The sequence below is a fragment of the Leiobunum rupestre genome, chromosome 9, assembly GCF_980474605.1.
Source record: "Leiobunum rupestre chromosome 9, qqLeiRupe1.1.hap1, whole genome shotgun sequence".
Taxonomy (NCBI): domain Eukaryota; kingdom Metazoa; phylum Arthropoda; class Arachnida; order Opiliones; family Sclerosomatidae; genus Leiobunum; species Leiobunum rupestre.
The window spans coordinates 38,995,465-39,013,999 of NC_143392.1; the positions used below are offsets into that span (position 1 = coordinate 38,995,465).

The following is an 18,535-nucleotide window of genomic DNA, read 5'->3' on the forward strand; positions in this document are numbered from 1 at the left end:
CTTTGGCCATGGCCGCCATTGTGGTAATATTTTTCTCCCCACGATAAAACTATTGAAAAAAAAAACTGTGACGTAGCACTGCCAAGTCCCTATTGAACCGTATCCCAGAAATTGGCCGTCAAAAATCGGCCTCCAAAACGCTAAAATGCGCAGTTTCTATTATTCCTTGGACCCAATTGTTTCCTTTTACTAAGTATTTGGTTTTTTATCGAAAAAGAGAAGAAAACGATCACTAGTATCAAAAGTTCATTATTGAAAGAAGTATTCTACGTGTAGAAATTAACAAGGTATTTCATAGTGACCACGTCCATTGAAAAAAAGTTACAAATGAATTAAGTACAAATTTCACTGAATTACAAAAAATGTACAAAATGATCACCTGGGGCACACGCAAATCATTCTGGAACCCGTTCTAAGATTCGAGGCGTGTTACGAATTTACGACCCTAAACTATGGTTGAGCTCCCTAACGGCGGCGGGCGGAACTACTCGTCAGAGGTCAAATTTAATGCACTGTGGAAGCTAGCAAGTTAGAAACTTAAGCAGACGCTTGACGTAACTAGACCACTTATACGGTTCGGCACCGTTGCGTCATCTAGACCCATTTCGGTCGCGAATAGTTTCACAGCGATCATTATAATGCGTTGTCGTAGGTCGTGAATGTTGCGGACTTCAGTCTTGTGTACCAGTGTTTCAAGATGTCCCCAGAACTTAACGTCTTATGAGATAAGTAAATAAAAGTTTCTTCTAGCAAAAGCATATTAAGCGTTCGCATCTAGAAGTATGCTATCGGTACGATTTAAAATAATGACAAGGTGATTTAAATTACCAAGGGACACAGTAAAAAATTAATTTCTTTGTTTTATGGTTTCTCAGAGGTTACATGTACTGTTAACTAACAACATTACATTGATCATTGTATTTCCAAAAGTTGTTCGAAATGTCCCCATTGGCGTGTAGGAAACCTTGGACGCGTCTCCGGAAAGATTTCTGTCGTGTTTCGGATTGTGCCACAGGCGTCAATTACGCGTTGATGTAGGTCTTTTATACCAAGTCCTTGGTATGGCCCCAAAGATAGAAATCGCATGGGTTCAAATTAGGAGATCTGGCTGGCCATGCAACAGTTCCGCCTCGACCTATCCACTACTGAGGAAACTCGGCATCAAGATGAGCTCTAACCCGAAGGCCAAAATGAGGGGGTGCTCCATCGTGCATAAACCATATTCGTTGTCTTACTGCTAGCGGTACGTCTTAAAGTAGCTCTGGTAAAGTGTCTTGTAGAAAGGTTAAGTACGACTCACCAGTTGGTCTTGGTGGTAGAAAATAAGGTCCAATTAAATGGTCGCGAACAATTCCGCACCAGACGTTGAGACTAAAAATAATCAGCTAGGCTAATACCCTTAGGACTAAACTGCACTTGATGTGACCTAACGGTAGATTTTTTTGCAGCCACCCATGAAGATTATGTAAAGTGAAGATTCCGTCACGGGAAAAATGAGCTTAGTCCTTCGTCAGAAACTAGGCGCGTATTTAACCAATTGAAGTCGTTAGTCTGTCTGTACCTGAAGCCTATGACGAAATTCGACTCGTCTTGGATAATAGAAACTGCACATTTCCGGGTTTTTCGAAATTTTGGAGGCCAATTTTTGACGGCCAATTACTCGGATATGGTTCAATTTAGGAATTATGGCCTTATTTCCGTATCAAAAGATTAACAAGACGTTCGATATACTAACACGTACCTTTTTTTGTTTTGAAAAAATAGCTTTTGGCCCAAAAAGTTGAAACGAAAAATAACGCCAGGTGTTTGGGTTTGAATTTTCGCCGCCATCTTAGGGGCTGCCGCCAGCGCCCCTAACCCCGTATGAGCGATTTGAGAACTATCCTAACTTTTAAAATCGCGCAATTTAGGCTTAAGTCTCTTATAACTGAAACGCGCCGCGCGTGAAAAATAAATTTTTTGCGTCTTCAGCCGCGCGCGCTTTTATGTTGTTTTTCCGTCTCACCGACTTCTCACCAGGTGTAGCGGCAGACGCGCGATTTTCGATTTCCATAAACGTGCGGTTTGATGATTATTTATGAGCATAATACTAAAAATATGCTATAATGAAGCTTAAAAATAATAATCTACAATAAATAATATCAGGAAACTATATAGGTATACACTTGAAATGTCTAAGGAAGATTTTTACGGCCTTGATGAAGCTCGTAGAAACGGGCGTGTCTTAAAGCGGGAAAACTCACGAGAAAACCTCTCGCGCCTTGCTACCCTCATTCGACGAAAACTCGTCATTAAGCTTACCCGATTATATCTTTTATAACCATACAAATACCTGAAATTAGGTATCACTACACTTCTTTCGCGAAGAACATTATAATTACTTTAAAATATTAAGTACGATAACAAATTGAGGTTTTTAAATCCATTGTTTTATAAGCCTTTTTTGCGCGGGAAGATCGCCTATTTGTTACCATGACGACGCATTATTTTCGCGTCTAACCTCGAGCCAATGTCGTGTTACGTCTTACACTTGGCGTAGTTAAGCCCCGCATTTTCTCAATGGAACCTTAGACATTCCAAGTGTATACCTCTATAGTTTCGTGATAATATTTATTGATCACTTTGAAAACTACGCAATAGAAATCCCTAAAATGGGTTAATATAACACGCGCATTCCTACCTTTAGGAATTCAACATAAAATAGGCGAAACTCGAAATTCCCGCCAATGATTTACCGAAAAGTCATGCTAGTATCTTTGCGCCAAACGTACTAGATATTTTGCCTTTCTTAACCTGCAACTGAGTACATTGGTTTTTCAAGTTAGTTTTGCGGATGAAAAAGTCTTATATTAACTTTCTAAAATTAATTTTTAAATAATTCCTACATCGAAATATATTTAATTGGAATTATGGTTTTACCCGAAGTGTAGTTAAGTGTCGTCAATAGTCAACATCCCTCCTCCACAAATACCCTCTGAAACGTTTTGCCTCGTTTCGTTCTCGCAGCGGTTTCTAGCGTTTAGAAAACTCTCCGTTCACACGTCCAATTTCAACTGCCCATGCGTTTAAGATACGATTCAATACATTACAGTATATTTAAAGGGCAACGCAAGCTCTGTGGCAAAATAAAGAAAAAGTAACGTGCTTTTTAACCCCCTACACCCCCCCCCCCTTAGTACTGGCGAGACCACGCAGAGTTTACCGTAAATTTCGCACTTTGCATACATATTCACACAAATGCCAGTTTACTTGCGTTGCCCTTTAAAAAGGTACGCACCCAGAAGACATTTGTTGTCTATTCTTACACAAATAGACAAAACATTGACAGACTATTCCTTCTAAAAAATCCATAAAAATTGTATCGGTCACAAAAACATTCTCAATTGTCGTTTTCTTAAAAAAGCTCCTGGATCCCAAAAACAGACGTGATAATGTTACGGATCGCTGCCAAACTGGTCGATGAAGCGGTTCAGTCGAAGCGTAAAAGCGATTATATCTTCAAGAGTTGAAATTCGCACCGTTACGCGCGCTGGTGGAAACCAAGGCTTTATAAAGCTTGTTTTCCACTGGCGCGCGCAACGACGCATTTCTCAGCTTTGAAACGTTCAAACGTTTTTACGCGCGTAAAGAAAATAACATTATGACGCGCGCTAGTGGAAAACAAGCTTAAGGCCTAACGACGAATTTTTGCGCCGTGGCGTTATTGCCATAGTTAATCTATACTATATTCCAAAGTGTCTTCTGTCTGTCTTGCGTCTGTTTCTCTACAGACGTCCGAGCCGTTCAACCTAGGACCTCCAATTTCCTCACAGCTATTCCTATGGCGGAAACGCAGCGAGTCGCGCAATTTTCATCGATTTCCAATTAAGTTAATTAATTAAATCACGTATTTTTTCCCCTGGAACGGTGCCGTGAATCCTGCAACCTACATACACCTATACAACCAATATTTTTCTGCCTCAGTCAATTTAGTGGCTGCGCTGGGAGGGGGGGGGGGGAGGATTTGGTTTATGACTCAGTCTTCACGAGATTTTAGTTCTAGCTGGGGCCCGGCCAGCGCTGTTAGACGTACCATAATTATGGTACAAATCAATAATTTTTGGTAGAATTTTGGGTGGTACCATAATCTTAGCGATGTACCATATGGTACGTTTATTTACAATAATTTTGATAGGTTGTATTATAATTTCAATATTTTTTTAAATAGTCTCATATTCTCAAAAACTTTCGATTTAAATAACAAAGTGGTTCAAGCTAGGAGCAACAAACAGAAGGAGAACGCAGCTAGCCTTTAAACACTCTAAGGCAGTGTTGTGTAAAAATTTTATTGGACGAGCCTTTACGCTGAACGTTTTACGGGCTTAGGGAAGACAATTTCCGAATTTTCACCTTCTGACGGCAGCGGGCGCTAAAGCGTCTAACTAATGAAAATTGTACGCAAGAAAATCCACGACTTTTGACTGGTTGCGTTCTCCTTGTGTGGGGTGCTGAGTTTGGTGCTCCTAGGTTCAAGAAGATATTTACTATGGTCGAATAACAGGAACTAGTATTTCAAGAACATGTAAATCTTTGAGGAAAACACTTAAAACGACTACAGCATTACTTTTAAGTTGAACTAGCTAAATAAATGGAAGGTGCAATAATTTTGCCCAGAATTCAATAATTTTTTATCGTCGATACCATAATTTCCGTTAGAAAATCTGACAGCGCTGGGCCCGGGCGAAACAGTCTTCGCGGCATTTTTTGTTCTAGCTGGTGCCCGGCCGAATCAGTCTTCGCGGCATTTTTTGTTCTAGCTGGGGCCCGGCCGAATCAGTCTTCACGAGATTTTAGTTCTAGCTGGGGCCCGGCCGAAACAGTCTTCGCGGCATTTTTTGTTCTAGCTGGGGCCCGGCCGAAACAGTCTTCGCAGCATTTTTTGTTCTAGCTGGGGCCCGGCCGAATCAGTCTTCACGAGATTTTAGTTCTAGCTGGGGCCCGGCCGAAACAGTCTTCACGGGATTTTAGTTCTAGCTGAGGCCCGGCCGAAACAGTCTTCGCGGCATTTTTTGTTCTAGCTGGGGCCCGGCCGAATCAGTCTTCACGGGATTTTAGTTCTAGCTGAGGCCCGGCCGAAACAGTCTTCGCGGCATTTTTTGTTCTAGCTGGTGCCCGGCCGAATCAGTCTTCGCGGCATTTTTTGTTCTAGCTGGGGCCCGGCCGAATCAGTCTTCACGGGATTTTAGTTCTAGCTGAGGCCCGGCCGAAACAGTCTTCGCAGCATTTTTTGTTCTAGCTGGGGCCCGGCCGAATCAGTCTTCGCGGCATTTTTTGTTCTAGCTGGGGCCCGGCCGAATCAGTCTTCGCGGCATTTTTTGTTCTAGCTGGGGCCCGGCCGAATCAGTCTTCACGGGATTTTAGTTCTAGCTGAGGCCCGGCCAAAACTCCCCTTTAGATCTTATACAATATTTTTAAATCGACGTTCGTCGTCATAACGGTTTTGCAACATGGCCATACTAAAAACCAGCCTTAATTAGGCTTAGCTTGATTTTTATGTTGTTCTTTTCCGGTTTGGTGACGTACCGATGACGTTTTTCTACGAAAAGCCCTGGACATAAAAGTAAATTCGACGAGGTACCCGGTTTTTAAGCATAAACTGAACTGAACTCTTACGTATTTCGTGATGAATGAGCTATATAAAAACAAGTTCGGCAAGCGTAGCTTATTTTATGGAAAGGCCTATTTTCTCGTAAGATATATTATATTAGAGGTAACTTTTATTCGTTTTAAATCTATCTTAGGGAAATAGAGTGGCTATAAGACCTTTAAATATGAAGAAATTTAATTTGACACGGTCACTAAGTGTCGAATTAAAACAAGTACGTAGCGTAAAAAAAAACCCTTTTAATTAAACAAATCATGCAGTTTAATTTTGTAGCAGATGAGAGAAGTGGCCCATGAAAACATCGTACGCTTTGTTGGAATGTGCCCCGATGTCCCCAACGTTGCCATTCTGTCCGAATTCTGTACCAGAGGAAGTCTCAGGGTAATAACTCAACTCTGTAATGGATTTTTTTACATAGCAGTATTAAGATACAACTTAGATCTTTTTTATGGAGAGGTCAACGCACTCATTTGAGCTACACATTCCTCAGTTTCAACATGGACCAAGTATCTAAGGGGACTCATTGTTCCCGATATTTTGACACGATAGGCGTGGCCTAATTAGGAAGGCTTACTGAGGTACACCAGCCGCTTTGAAGCACCTCAAGAATTCTATCACTACGAGAGGCTTAGTTAGGGCTTAGGCGACAGTACGTGTGAGAAAGTTAGGTTAGGTTATAATTTTTTTAGTTTCGAAATGAAATGGATTCTAGTGAACTTTATTAAAAAAAAACCTCAGCCATACGAGGCTTACTGGTTATTTTTAGTTAATACAATGGTTAATTACCATTATTTAAACTTTTCAAAGCAATTTCAAAAATAAAAGGTCTAGAACTTACTAAGCCTAATCATTTAACTAAGAAACTATGTTGGAAATCGACTTCAACGATGCCAAGTTTGTACACAATAAACTAAAATTAACCGTGATTTTACAATTCTTAGTATTAACGCGTGCTTTTTAAAGTGAGTCCCCTTAGATTCTTGGTCCATAAGAAAAATCTTCACTGTGTTGTTTGGCGCCATCTAAATTGGTACCCCAAATACATTTAAGAATTTAAATAAAACTTTATTTTTTGGAAAAATATAATTATTCAAATAATATCCTAATATTAACCAAATATTATATAATATATGAAATATTAAGATTTAAGACGTGACGCGTCATAATTGTAAAACTTTCAATTGGTCCAGTGGCGTAATGGAGGGTTTCCGTGTCCAACCCCCCCCCCCCTTGGATGTAACTTTGGCTGCACTAAAATTTCACCCCCTTCTCGACCCCTCTCAGGTATTTTATGTAGTTTGAACCCCTCCCTTGAAAGGTTTCTGGCTACGCAACTGATTTCGTCTACTATAATTTTCACTCTTAAAATCATATTAGTTACACTATGCAGTCGTTAGATGGTGCAACGAAACAGTGATGTTTTACAATCTATACATTCGCTATATAAGCGACTAAATGTAGCAAAGGTTCACAATTTCATAAGTTACTGATTAAATCGTATTCGGGACTGCTTTAAAAAATTATTTGCGTTGGGACAGGATTTTCGAGCAATGTAAATTAGGAACCGTTGTTACGTATATTCACCCGTTGAACTCCCCCACCACGAGCAACCCCCCACATGAACTGCTGGCACCTCTTTATATGGAAGAAATAATACGCTGACCTCTCTATAAAAACAATCCCAATCTTAACGTTGTGTATTTGAATCCAAGGATATGTTAGAGAACGACAACATGAAGATAGATTGGATGTTCCGATACTCGATGATCACCGATATCATAGAGGGAATCAGCTACTTGCACAGCAGTATTGTCGAATACCACGGAAGGCTTAAATCTTTGAGCTGCGTCGTTGATGGTCGTTTCACCGTCAAGCTAGCAGACTTTGGGCTCTGGTCGCTGGAAACGCAGTTAATTCCGGACGAAATCATGAACCCAAGTAATGGAATTAGGGGTTGTTCTGCAGCTAAGGGAAAATAATAAATAGCTGAATACTGAAGGCACCAACATAGGCCCAAGTCATCTAGCGACTTATAATGCCATTATTCCTGGTGGTTATATTTCGTAGGGGGCTGTGGCAAGCCCTCCATGCCACGCAAGCCAACAGCTCCCTACACTCACGATTACCATTATGGGTAAGGGAAACCGAAGAAATTGGTAGGAAACCCGACTGACCAGTGTGGAGACCTTGCAAACTGAACGCCGAAGGAGTTATTCCGTGTTTTCACCCAGAAGTTCCACAAGCTGGGATCGAGCCCGATGTTAGACATTGACCACAGTCAAGTTAGGCTTGCGCCTTTCCCGGGGCGTGTTACTCCTACCTTAGTAGCCAAGTTGATTCATTCAAAGAAGTTTTGACTGTGTGTCAAATAGATATTTAAAATTAATTACGGTCCTCACAATTACTACTCCCCTTTTCAAAACACGTTGTTCTCCCTTTAATTTGTTTTTTCTTTTCTCCGACCACAGGGAATCTGTTCTGGACGGCCCCGGAGTATCTGAGATGCTCTAATCCAACGATGAACGGCTCGAAAAAGGGAGACATCTACGCATTCGGGATCATTTTGCAAGAAATTATAACCCGGTGCGGGCCCTTCGAATGCATAGCGCGAGTTGGCAGGCACAAAGCTGTTTTGGAACCCGACGGTACATGGCTTTTTCATTTTGAGAGCTGCATTTCAAGCAGAAACGTTACATTTCCTTTTCAACCCCGTTGAAACAAAATCCATTTCCTTCCCAACCGCGTTAGAAATATATCCATTTACATCCTTTTAAAATATTTGTCTCCCGACCATTGTCGACCATTTTGACCATTGCTGACCATTCCGACCATACCAACCATTCCGACCATACCAACCATTCCGACCATACCAACCATTCCGACCATACCAACCATTCCGACCATACCAACCATTCCGACCATACCAACCATTCCGACCATACCAACCATTCCGACCATTCCGACCATTCCGACCATACCCACCATTCCGACCATACCCACCATTCCGACCACACCAACCATTCCGACCACACCAACCATTCCCGAAAATTGCCGACCATACAGACCATTTTGACCATTCCCGGCCATATCAATCATACCGACCATTCCCGCCCGTTCCCGATTCAAAGTATTGCAACCTACTTAAAATTACTTTTGCGCCCATTTCCTAACCAACAATATCATATCAAATTGCTCCTCGCCCATTTCCGCGGTATTGCCACGGCTAGCGTGGGAAAAAAAGCTCTCTATTTTAATTAGTTTGATATTATACATTATAGTAAAGTAAATTTTCGACCTTTAATAGAAATTCTGGATCGTCTGAAAATGGGAACGGTTCCTCCTTTTAGACCGGAAGTAGGCTGCGATGAGTGTCCGGAGGAGTTACTGGACGTCATGAAGAATTGTTGGTCCGAGTTTCCCGAACTTCGTCCGACTATACAAGAAGTCAGGTCCAAAGTTAAAAGAATTACCAAGTAAACACTTTTATTAACTCAAATCAACATACGTTACAAATACTTGACTTCTTAAGGGGTGTCTCGAGTAAGAACTTCCTAGACAACCTTCTGAACAGAATGGAACAGTACGCTAACAACCTGGAATCTCTGGTCGAGGAGAAAACCGAATCTCTGCAAGAAGAAAAGAAGAAAACAGACGCTATTCTGTATCAACTTTTACCGCGGTAAAACAACTTTTCTGTATCCATGGATCTATTTAACCCATGAATATTCAAATCTAGCATGGTATACACCGAGAGAACTTGGGGCGTAGCCTATTTTCGCGTCACAAGAGTGATTTACTTTCTTAATCCAATGAGAACGAATTCGGAAATAATGCCATTTTAGCGCAAGATAGTTTATGAGAGCAGAATCAGACTTGGAAATAGTGATATTTTTTACGGGGGCCCTACGGGCTCCCGACCAACTTAAGTTTATTTTTATTGAGAGCCACTGGCCCAAGCGGGGGGAGGGGATTAGGGGAAAAAATTTAAAATTAGGTAGGGAAAATAGGAAAATAAAAATTGGTTACGTTACTTACATAACATTTATTAACTTTAAAACAAGCAAGTATATTATAATATCACACATAATCATTTGTAATGCTAGATCCCGCTCCCGTATAGGGTAGGAAAACAGAGTTTCAAAAACGGCGTACAAATCAATATGTTCCAGAAATTTCCGTAAAATGTTTAAAAAATATTTTTTAATTAAATTGAGAGCCCCGGTGGCCCGCAACCCCCGTTCGAATGATTTATTTTAAGAGCCCACTGATTTTTATTAAGAGCCATTGGCCCCAAGACTCCCGCTAATTCCAAGTCTGAGCAGAATAACCGCTAAATGACTTTTCACGGACGGTTCACGTTATTTTGTTAAAAATAAGGCTTAAAGTTATAAATATTTCTAGAATAAAAATGCAAAATGAAGGAATGTAACTCCGATCTACTGAGTGCTTGTGAGGTTTTTAACAATTTAAAAATACAAACTTATCTGTAAAGCTAAGCCGCGGGGATGCTTTGGACGAAAACTTGCGTCAGTGTTGGCCATATTATTATTAAATAATAAATGCTCGGTTATAATTTAATTATAATAATAAATATCCTAATAATAATATTAAAGAAATACATGAATCTATTTAATTAAATAGATTAATGATAAATAGTGCAAAAAGGAAACAACCATAACGCGCCATTTTAGGTTCAACTAACGCTTCGTCTGCTTATAAATAAGAGCAGTGTTCTACTTCGACTACGTCACTATAAATTGGCTCCGCCCCACGCGTCACAGGAGGTGACCTAGGGTATTCCAGTTGAATATTCATGGCTTAAAGGGGAACGGCCAAGCTTTTCAAAATATGGCCTTATTTCCGTATCAAAAGATTAACAAGACGATCAATATACTAACACGTACCTTTTTTGTCTTGAAAAAATAGCTTTTGGGCCAAAAAGTTGAAACGAAAAATAACGCCAGGTGTTTGGGTTTGAATTTTCGCCGCCATCTTAGGGGCTGCCGCCAGCGCCCCTAACCCCGTATGAGCGATTTGCGAACTATCCTAACTTTTGAAATCGCGCAATTTAGGACTTATAACTGCGCGTGCAAAACATATTTTTCGCGTCTTCAGCAGCGCGCGCTTTTACGTTGTTTTTCTGTCTCACCGACTTCTCACCAGGTGTCACGGCGGACGCGCACTTTTCGATTTCCCGAAATTTCTTTATTTTATTAAAAATTAACCACTCAATATTTTTTGATGCGGTTTTCGCCCTAAATTTTAGTTTTTAATGGACTATAGGGCTATCTAACTGGATAAAGCTTGACCGCTCCCCTTTAAATAGATTCATGATAATCAAATATTTTTCAACAGAAACCTAGACTGGCTAATTTCCTTTGTGAAATTTAGATTCGTTGCTGATGAGCTGAAGCTTGGAAGACATGTGAAACCAGAATCGTACGATTCAGTTACGATATTTTTCTCTGATATAGTGGGTTTTACAGCTTTATCGGCAGAGAGTTCACCTATGCAGGTAGGCTATGACTGAAGTATATAATAGACAATTTCAGCCGTTCAAGAAAATGACGTCTACGTAAACACCTACAAGCGTGGGGGAGATTCATAGACTTAAGATAAAAATATCCTTCTGCCTATAAGGCTAATGTTCTCTGCTTGAAACGTCTACCTTCGCATAAGTATGACTCTTATTTTTTAATGCAAATTTTCTTACCCAACCATTTTTTCGACAGTCTCGTGAAGCTCTGATTATATAAGCATCTTCAAGGAAATTGGCAAAAAGTAATATTTCGAGGGACAGGACACGCAGGTCTCTGTTTATACAGTGTGTTTCAAAAGGTTATGCAAAATTTTAAGGAGTTGTAGGGGGTGAGTTGAGAAGTATGCCTGTTTTTTTCCCATTTTCCTACGATGAGTTAAAAGAGCGCCAGAGACAGTGGCGTAGCCAGGGGGGGCACAGGGGGCACATGCCCCCCCGAAACGTATGGTCGTACGTACAAATATTTTTATTTTTTTACTTTTTGTTTCAATGGCGTGCCCCCCCCCCCCCCCGAAACAAAATCCTGGCTACGTCACTGGCCAGGGAGCTTCAAAGTGTGGCCTACTAGCCCCTGGAAGTAGGCTGCAACAAGCGCATAACCTGTATAGTGCTGGTTGAAATAATGGTAACTTTTCACCTGTAAATAAAACGTCGTGTTTTTGCTATGCCTTAATATCATAATATGTCAAAAAAAGCAACCTGGTTAAAGGGAAACACTTGTTGCATACTGTACAAGTTGAAATAATGGAAACTTTTTACAAGTATTATACAAACGGTAACTTGCAGGTCTTGGCTCTCGGAAATATTACTTCTTGGCAATTTCCTTGAAGATGTTTTATTGAAGCGTTTATTGAACCTGCAACCAAACTGTGTGGTATATTATCGTCCTTGGTAGTACTATTTTTCTCCTTGGGCATATTTAGAAATCAGTTTTGCTAATTGTCATACTGATTTTTCGTGGCCTCGGTATAGTCCAATGGTAGTGGCGTTGGGACGGTAATTCAAAGGTCGTAGGTTCGATTCCTGCCCGAGGTGATATGATTTTTCTCAGTCACTCTGGTATGGCCACCTTGGTTTAAATGAAACTTCTAATTGTAAATTTATTAAGTTAGTTATGGTCAGATAGAAGCTTTCTTACAACAATTAAGCAGGGAAAATGTTTTATATCCCTAAAAACTTACACGCGGTAAATATTCACCCGTGATGCGGGGTACACATCCGAGGTTTGGAGGGAAATTCGTTCCCATTGAAGTGTCTGCGTAGGTACATGCTTCATTTTATTGTCCTAGATGTATGGGTATTAGTATAAAAGTGTGTGAATTGAAATTTTAAGTCTAAAGGACTTTAAGCCGATGTAAAACACCATGATGAAAACCTTTCAAATGGGAACCATTTCTCTAAATCCATTGGTTTTCGGGATAAACCATATGAGTTAAAGGTCATCAGAGTTTAAAAATTCGAAACACCCCCTACCAGATGAGTATGTCTAGCAAATTTTGATACTCTAGCATGAGTACTTTTCCAGTTATTAGCCCTTCAACCTGGTCTCTGGTACATTATTTTCATCACAACCTAACGGTTTTGTCTAAACTCCCTCGACTTGTTATTGGTCAAAATAGGTCGGCCCAAAGCTATTTAGTCGTAAAATGTGGTGGGGAACACGTTTCTAATGGAGATTTAGAGATAAATTTGAATGCCCTTGAAAACATGGCTCAAGGTCATGGAAATTTCCGTTTACAGGTGACACCCTGCACGCTCTGTGTTAATTTCCTATCTATATCACATTTTGAGTTATTGGCCCTGTATCGGTTTTTAGTTAACACCCAAATTATAGCCAGAATGCATTAACGTACCAAAAATATCGAACTTTCTCTACGAATATACGTTCGTGGTTGTGTTTTAGAATCTTTAAAGTTCCATATTCTTATGTACATCAATGCATTTTTGATTATACCCATAAAATTATGATTATCGTTGTTAGGTAGTGATAAGTACTTTAAAGGGTATATAACCTCCAACGAGTTCTTTACGGATTACCTCCGCAATAAGCCACTATGCAGAGCCAAAAATATCAAAAGCAATAGGAGGAAGTGGTCAATATTGGAACCCAATGGGAGCGAGATAAATACTTATGTTCCCTTTAAATAAATAGTTAAATGGAAACAAAAGTGGTATGGGGAAAACTATGTGGTAAAACCTGCTCACACTGCACAGTGTATGGGTTTTTGAATCTGAAAGTTAATTCAGAAATCACAAACTGATTTTGAGATTTCAGATCAGAAATTTCGTGTGTATTTCAGGATTTAGAGATATTAAAACTGATTTTAGACCAGATTTCGAGATTTTCAAGTTGATTTCCAGATCTTTTTCTCTAGAATGTACGGGATTTTTTTACGAAAGTTGGAGCCTTCGGACCGGACACTGAAGCTAGTGTTACTACCTTTGGTGTTGTACGGTAGCACCACGGTCGAACTTTCTTTGAACTAGATCATGCCTTATTTCCACCTTTCGCCAGTGTCGTGGTGCAGTTTGAGCAGGTTCTACCTCTTAATTCCCCCCCGCCGCACTTTTGTTTTGGGGTTATATAAAACTCCACCAATATTCTAATAGGTTGTTGATTTATTGAATGATCTCTACACGCTGTTCGATTCTACCATAGAAAACTACGACGTTTATAAGGTAAGTGGATTAATTGTAAACGTCACAATTCATTTTATTAACCACAAGCAAAAAAGGTAGAGACTATTGGAGACGCTTATTTGGTGGCATCCGGATTACCAATTAGAAATGGTAAAACTCACGTTAGAGAAATCAGTCGGCTATCGTTGGCACTGATCGAAGCTTTGTCGACGTTTAAAATCAAACATTTCCCGGATCGAAAACTGAAACTGCGCATAGGGATCCATTCTGGTAAGGTTAATTCGAATTGCCGCTTTTGTTCAAGGTCAAAACTTGGGTCGTTTTAGGTCCTTGCGTTGCAGGCGTTGTTGGATTGAAAATGCCCAGATATTGCTTGTTTGGTGACACCGTCAACACAGCTTCTAGGATGGAATCGACGGGTGAAGGATTGAAAATACATATCAGTCCACAAACCAAGTTACTTTTGGAGGAGTTCCAAGCTTTCATTATCGTTCCAAGGGGTGAAGTTGAAGTAAAGGTAAAATATTTCAACAATATTTTACTATCTATTTTGTATTTTAAAATATATTAAATTTATTTTAGGGTAAAGGCATTATAAGAACGTATTGGTTAGTCGGGGAAGATGTATCATGATGATTCATTTTGAGTGTTTGATTTCAAATGTCCGGCTCTTTTTTCCCATAAAAGTCCAACTTATTGTATTTATGATATACTTACTGTGATAATTGTGCAATAAAAACATAATAATGTTAACTAACGGTTTGGGTTTGTTTTTAATGGATGCCTTCAACAACTTAAATATAGTATCCGATTGCTTCCATAAATGAAACTGCAACCTTGAACCTCTTCGTGGTGGAAGGGAGTAACAGGTGGGGGAGGGGGTGAACCTTTCATGCTGGCCAACTAAGGCTCTGTTTCTTCCTTAAGCCAGGGTGTAAGGTATCGTGCTGAGGGCTGAATGGTACCGGGGAAGCGAAAATACGGTATCACTAACGATCCCCTCGGGGAACCAGGTGAAACCCCGTTCTAACTAGCCTTTCACACGGACTAAGGGTGACGTCCTTTTACTTTCTTCTTTTTTCGTGGGACCATCAGGGAAGCACAAAAACAACAAAACCACGAAAAAACCTCGGGTAAGTGTTCGACAGAAGCCGACTCAAAACAAGGGAAGAACCGCAGTCAAAAGCGGAATCAGCGCCACAGAGAAAAGAAGCAGTTGGAGGAGGACCCGAATGGAGGCAATTCCTCCTCCTCTTCAAACAAAAGATCGAGGGAGCATGACTCCTCAGATTCTCAGTCCCAGGCCTCAGGTCTAAGGCCCAGGAACAGACCTTTAGCGAGGTCTTAAACTCAGTAAAGATGGCTATTGTCAAAGATGGCTTTCCAGTGAATGTGATATCGGTAGAAGAGATGGGCACCATCCAGCGTGGAGTTTGGGCGCGTATTGACGGGATAACTTCGGCTGACCCTCTACCTCGCTTCTGGAACTTCGAGCTGAGTGGAGGGGCTATTATTTACCTTTGTAAGGATGAAATTACAGCGGATCGGTTGAGGAGTGCGTTCGACCAGAAGGAACAGGTTCTTGGGGGCTTGCCGCTGTCAGTAATGAAGGCCGGTGACCTACCAAAGCCGTTCAAGGTCGCCTTCAGCACCAAGGACGTTTACACGAAGGACGCTAAAATCCTTGTTAGAAAATTGTCACTAAGGTTGAGGAACCAAAAGCCATCCACTGGATTTTCCAGATGGATGGAGAGTCGGTCAAGGCCTTCAAGGAAGCTGGGCTTCGAGCGGAAACGGGCTTCGACAGGGGTATCTTTAAGGTAATGTATGATCCTAGCTTGACGATTCCAAAGGCTCAGTAAGGCGGGGTTGGTCCCGTATCGGGAAATGTTTCAGGAACTAATGCCTAGGAGGTCTCAGAAATGGAAGGTGAGGCTTTAGGTTGCGAGGACTCTGGAGAGGACACTCTCACGGAGGACCTAAAAGTCATTGACTTATCGGACATCGATGAGACAAAAGAGGACGCTCTACTGGAGGATGTAACGACTGTTTGTGCTTGTTGCAGCGTACTTCCAGTGGCTAGTAGGCGACACTCTGAAGCTCTCTGGCACTCCTTTAACTCATCGTAGGAAAATGGGAAAAAACAGGCATACTTCTCAACTCACCCGCAAATGTTTGCATAACCTTTTGAAACACCCTGTATAATGTCGTTGAAATAATAAATAAATCGATCAAAAAACACAAACAAACCAAACAGCGTTGCATATGTCGTTATGCCTTGTGATCATATTTAGTTTCATTTTCTTATTAGATGGCGCGAATATGCACGATTCCACTCTAATGTTGGTACATCTCACCCTAATCCGATCATGGTAACATGGTTTTATCTTTTTCTCCGCCAGGTAGCGTAGATCCTAATATTGATTTATCCCGCGCCTGTTTAGTGCCCAATTCAAACTCAGGGGGCCTTGATAGTCTTATGAGGGTACCTAATAGATGAACGTTTGAAGCTTACAAGAAAGCGAGCCACTTCAACCATCTCAGGAGAGAGTACAAAACATTCCACTTGACGAGGAAGAACAGGTAATTATTACCTCAGTTTCTAACTATGTTTAAGATTTGCTTTTTAAAAACTGTTTTTATTTCATGCCCCCTGGGAAAAAATATTGAGAGGGATTGGGATGCCGCCGGCAGTACTGCCAGATGCGTCGTTTCCCGCCAAAATTGGGCTCTTTTGGGAACGCTGTTGCGGGGGCGTTGGGCAACGTACTGGTCTTTATAATAACGTAGGCCACGGGTCATGTTGCTAAAGCATTAACATGGAGAAAATAAAATTTATAAATAGTCCTAGTCGATACTACGCCGCCAAATATTAATACGCCTTAACTGGTTTTATGAAACTCATTCGTCACGAAATACGTAGATGATCAAGACTCTTGATCTTAAGGATCAGGTAACACAAGAATTACAATTTATATAAAAAAAATGAGTCTTACGTTTCTTCAGGGTCTTCTGCCTCTGGTCGTCTTGACCGCGCACTTAACACTACACTCGTAATCACAACAACGTTAATAATGAACACTTTGAACGAATAATCACCACTGACTCTCAACTGAACTTTAGTCCCGGGCTCTCTTTTCACCGGTCCCTCTAGGTAGTCCGACAGCCTCTCGAGTCGTCTCCAATACTTGATTCTCTTAATTAATATGACCGGGACGGCTTTATAAACTGCCCCCGCGTTGACTAAAAAATATAATTTAAGGAGAAAAAAAAAGGGGGGGGGGGGTTGATAAAACAAAGGTGGTCTTTCCTGACCTTGAATAGAACACCCGGCTTGAACTATAGATGGCGCCAGGTTTGCGGTCTATAGTTCAAGCCCGGGGTTTTCAACTAGAATTAGGGAGACTTTCTTGTGTCGCATAATCTGAACCAAAAATTAACGAATTTTGAAAGTTTTTTTGAATGGAATCGGTTGAAATCGTTATATCTACCACTACCTACGTTATTTAATCAAGGCCCGTGCATGGCCATTTTTCAGTGAGTACTTTTCGCTCTCCTCCCCCCCCCTAAAGTTTCAAAAGTTGTCGATAGAAGGCGCACATACGTCTAATGCAACTGGGGGTCATTACTAAAGGTTTTGTAATTGGGGGTTGCTTTTTTCATTAAGATATCATCGTTCAAGATTTTAAAAAGACAATCGTCCTTAAATAAAATATTATATCTTTATTTTAAACAAAACATTAAAAATAATACTACGTTATAGTATTGTTTCTACCTTAATCACGTAGGTTTTAATATCACATTTTGCGCTCATATCATAGACCACATTGTGGGATTACACAAAATGGCATGACTAGGCCCTAGAAAATAAATTTCATTTCAATTTTTAGGTATTTTAAATAAGGGTGATAAAAAGGGTAAAAAAGATTGACAGGAAAGTCTTGAAATTTAAGATTTGGTAAAGAACATTAATTTTACTGCATAAAGTTAACAATATATCGTTTAAGACACCATAATGGATAAATAGTTTATATATTTTATTTATATTTGAAAAATGTGAAACAATACTTACAAAAATGAGAAAAACGCCCACACAAATGGTTTAAGCTACTCCGTACGTTTTTTTTGTTTTTTTTTGAGAAACACAAACATCGGTGTCGACCCGAGGCCTTAGACACCAGCACACACACAATAACTGATTAATCAGGGTGAGATATGTGTGACGGCCACGCCAACGGGGGGATACGTGGGGACAGGGGTGGGGACACCCGTGGCGGAAGTATCCCGACCACCCGTTGTGGGATTGGTAGTCGTCCTCACACGGCCTTCCACAAACTCTGCCTCCCGGACGCCTGGGATTACAGGAGTGAGCCACTACTCCCGGCACTCCGTACGATTCGCTTACGACATTAACGTGTAAGACTTTTTGGCAGACGAATTCAGAAAATCACGTGGTGCATTTCTTTAGACGTAGCAGCGCCTCTCGCGGGAATACGCGGCGAAGTAAAAAAACCAGAAAAAAAATATTTTTGGCGACCATGCACGGGCCTTGATTAAATAACGTAGGTAATGGATCTACAACGGAACGATGACAAGCAGCATCAGCGTTGCCAGGTCCCAAAACTGAATTGAAGCCGAAAAATTATCGTATTTTTTAGAAAATTATAGTACACAAGTACGGCCAACTTTGATTACTCGCTAGAGCGTGGTAG

At 40.7% G+C, this 18,535-nt stretch overlaps 1 protein-coding gene across 1 annotated transcript in view; it reads left to right on the top strand.

The window, feature by feature from the left end:
- Positions 1-14,554, top strand: part of LOC149927420 (atrial natriuretic peptide receptor 1-like) — a 29,946-nt gene extending 15,392 nt beyond the window's left edge. Inside the window, exons 10-20 of the mRNA XM_090157851.1 lie at positions 5,781-5,858; positions 5,918-6,025; positions 7,357-7,582; positions 8,113-8,289; positions 8,949-9,117; positions 9,174-9,323; positions 11,036-11,159; positions 13,794-13,862; positions 13,919-14,093; positions 14,150-14,340; positions 14,406-14,554. Of these exons, the coding sequence (XP_090013977.1) occupies positions 5,781-5,858; positions 5,918-6,025; positions 7,357-7,582; positions 8,113-8,289; positions 8,949-9,117; positions 9,174-9,323; positions 11,036-11,159; positions 13,794-13,862; positions 13,919-14,093; positions 14,150-14,340; positions 14,406-14,456 (1,518 nt within the window). The 3' untranslated portion in view covers positions 14,457-14,554. The remainder of the gene's footprint in view (positions 1-5,780; positions 5,859-5,917; positions 6,026-7,356; positions 7,583-8,112; positions 8,290-8,948; positions 9,118-9,173; positions 9,324-11,035; positions 11,160-13,793; positions 13,863-13,918; positions 14,094-14,149; positions 14,341-14,405) is intronic.
- The last annotated feature ends 3,981 nt before the right edge of the window (positions 14,555-18,535 follow it).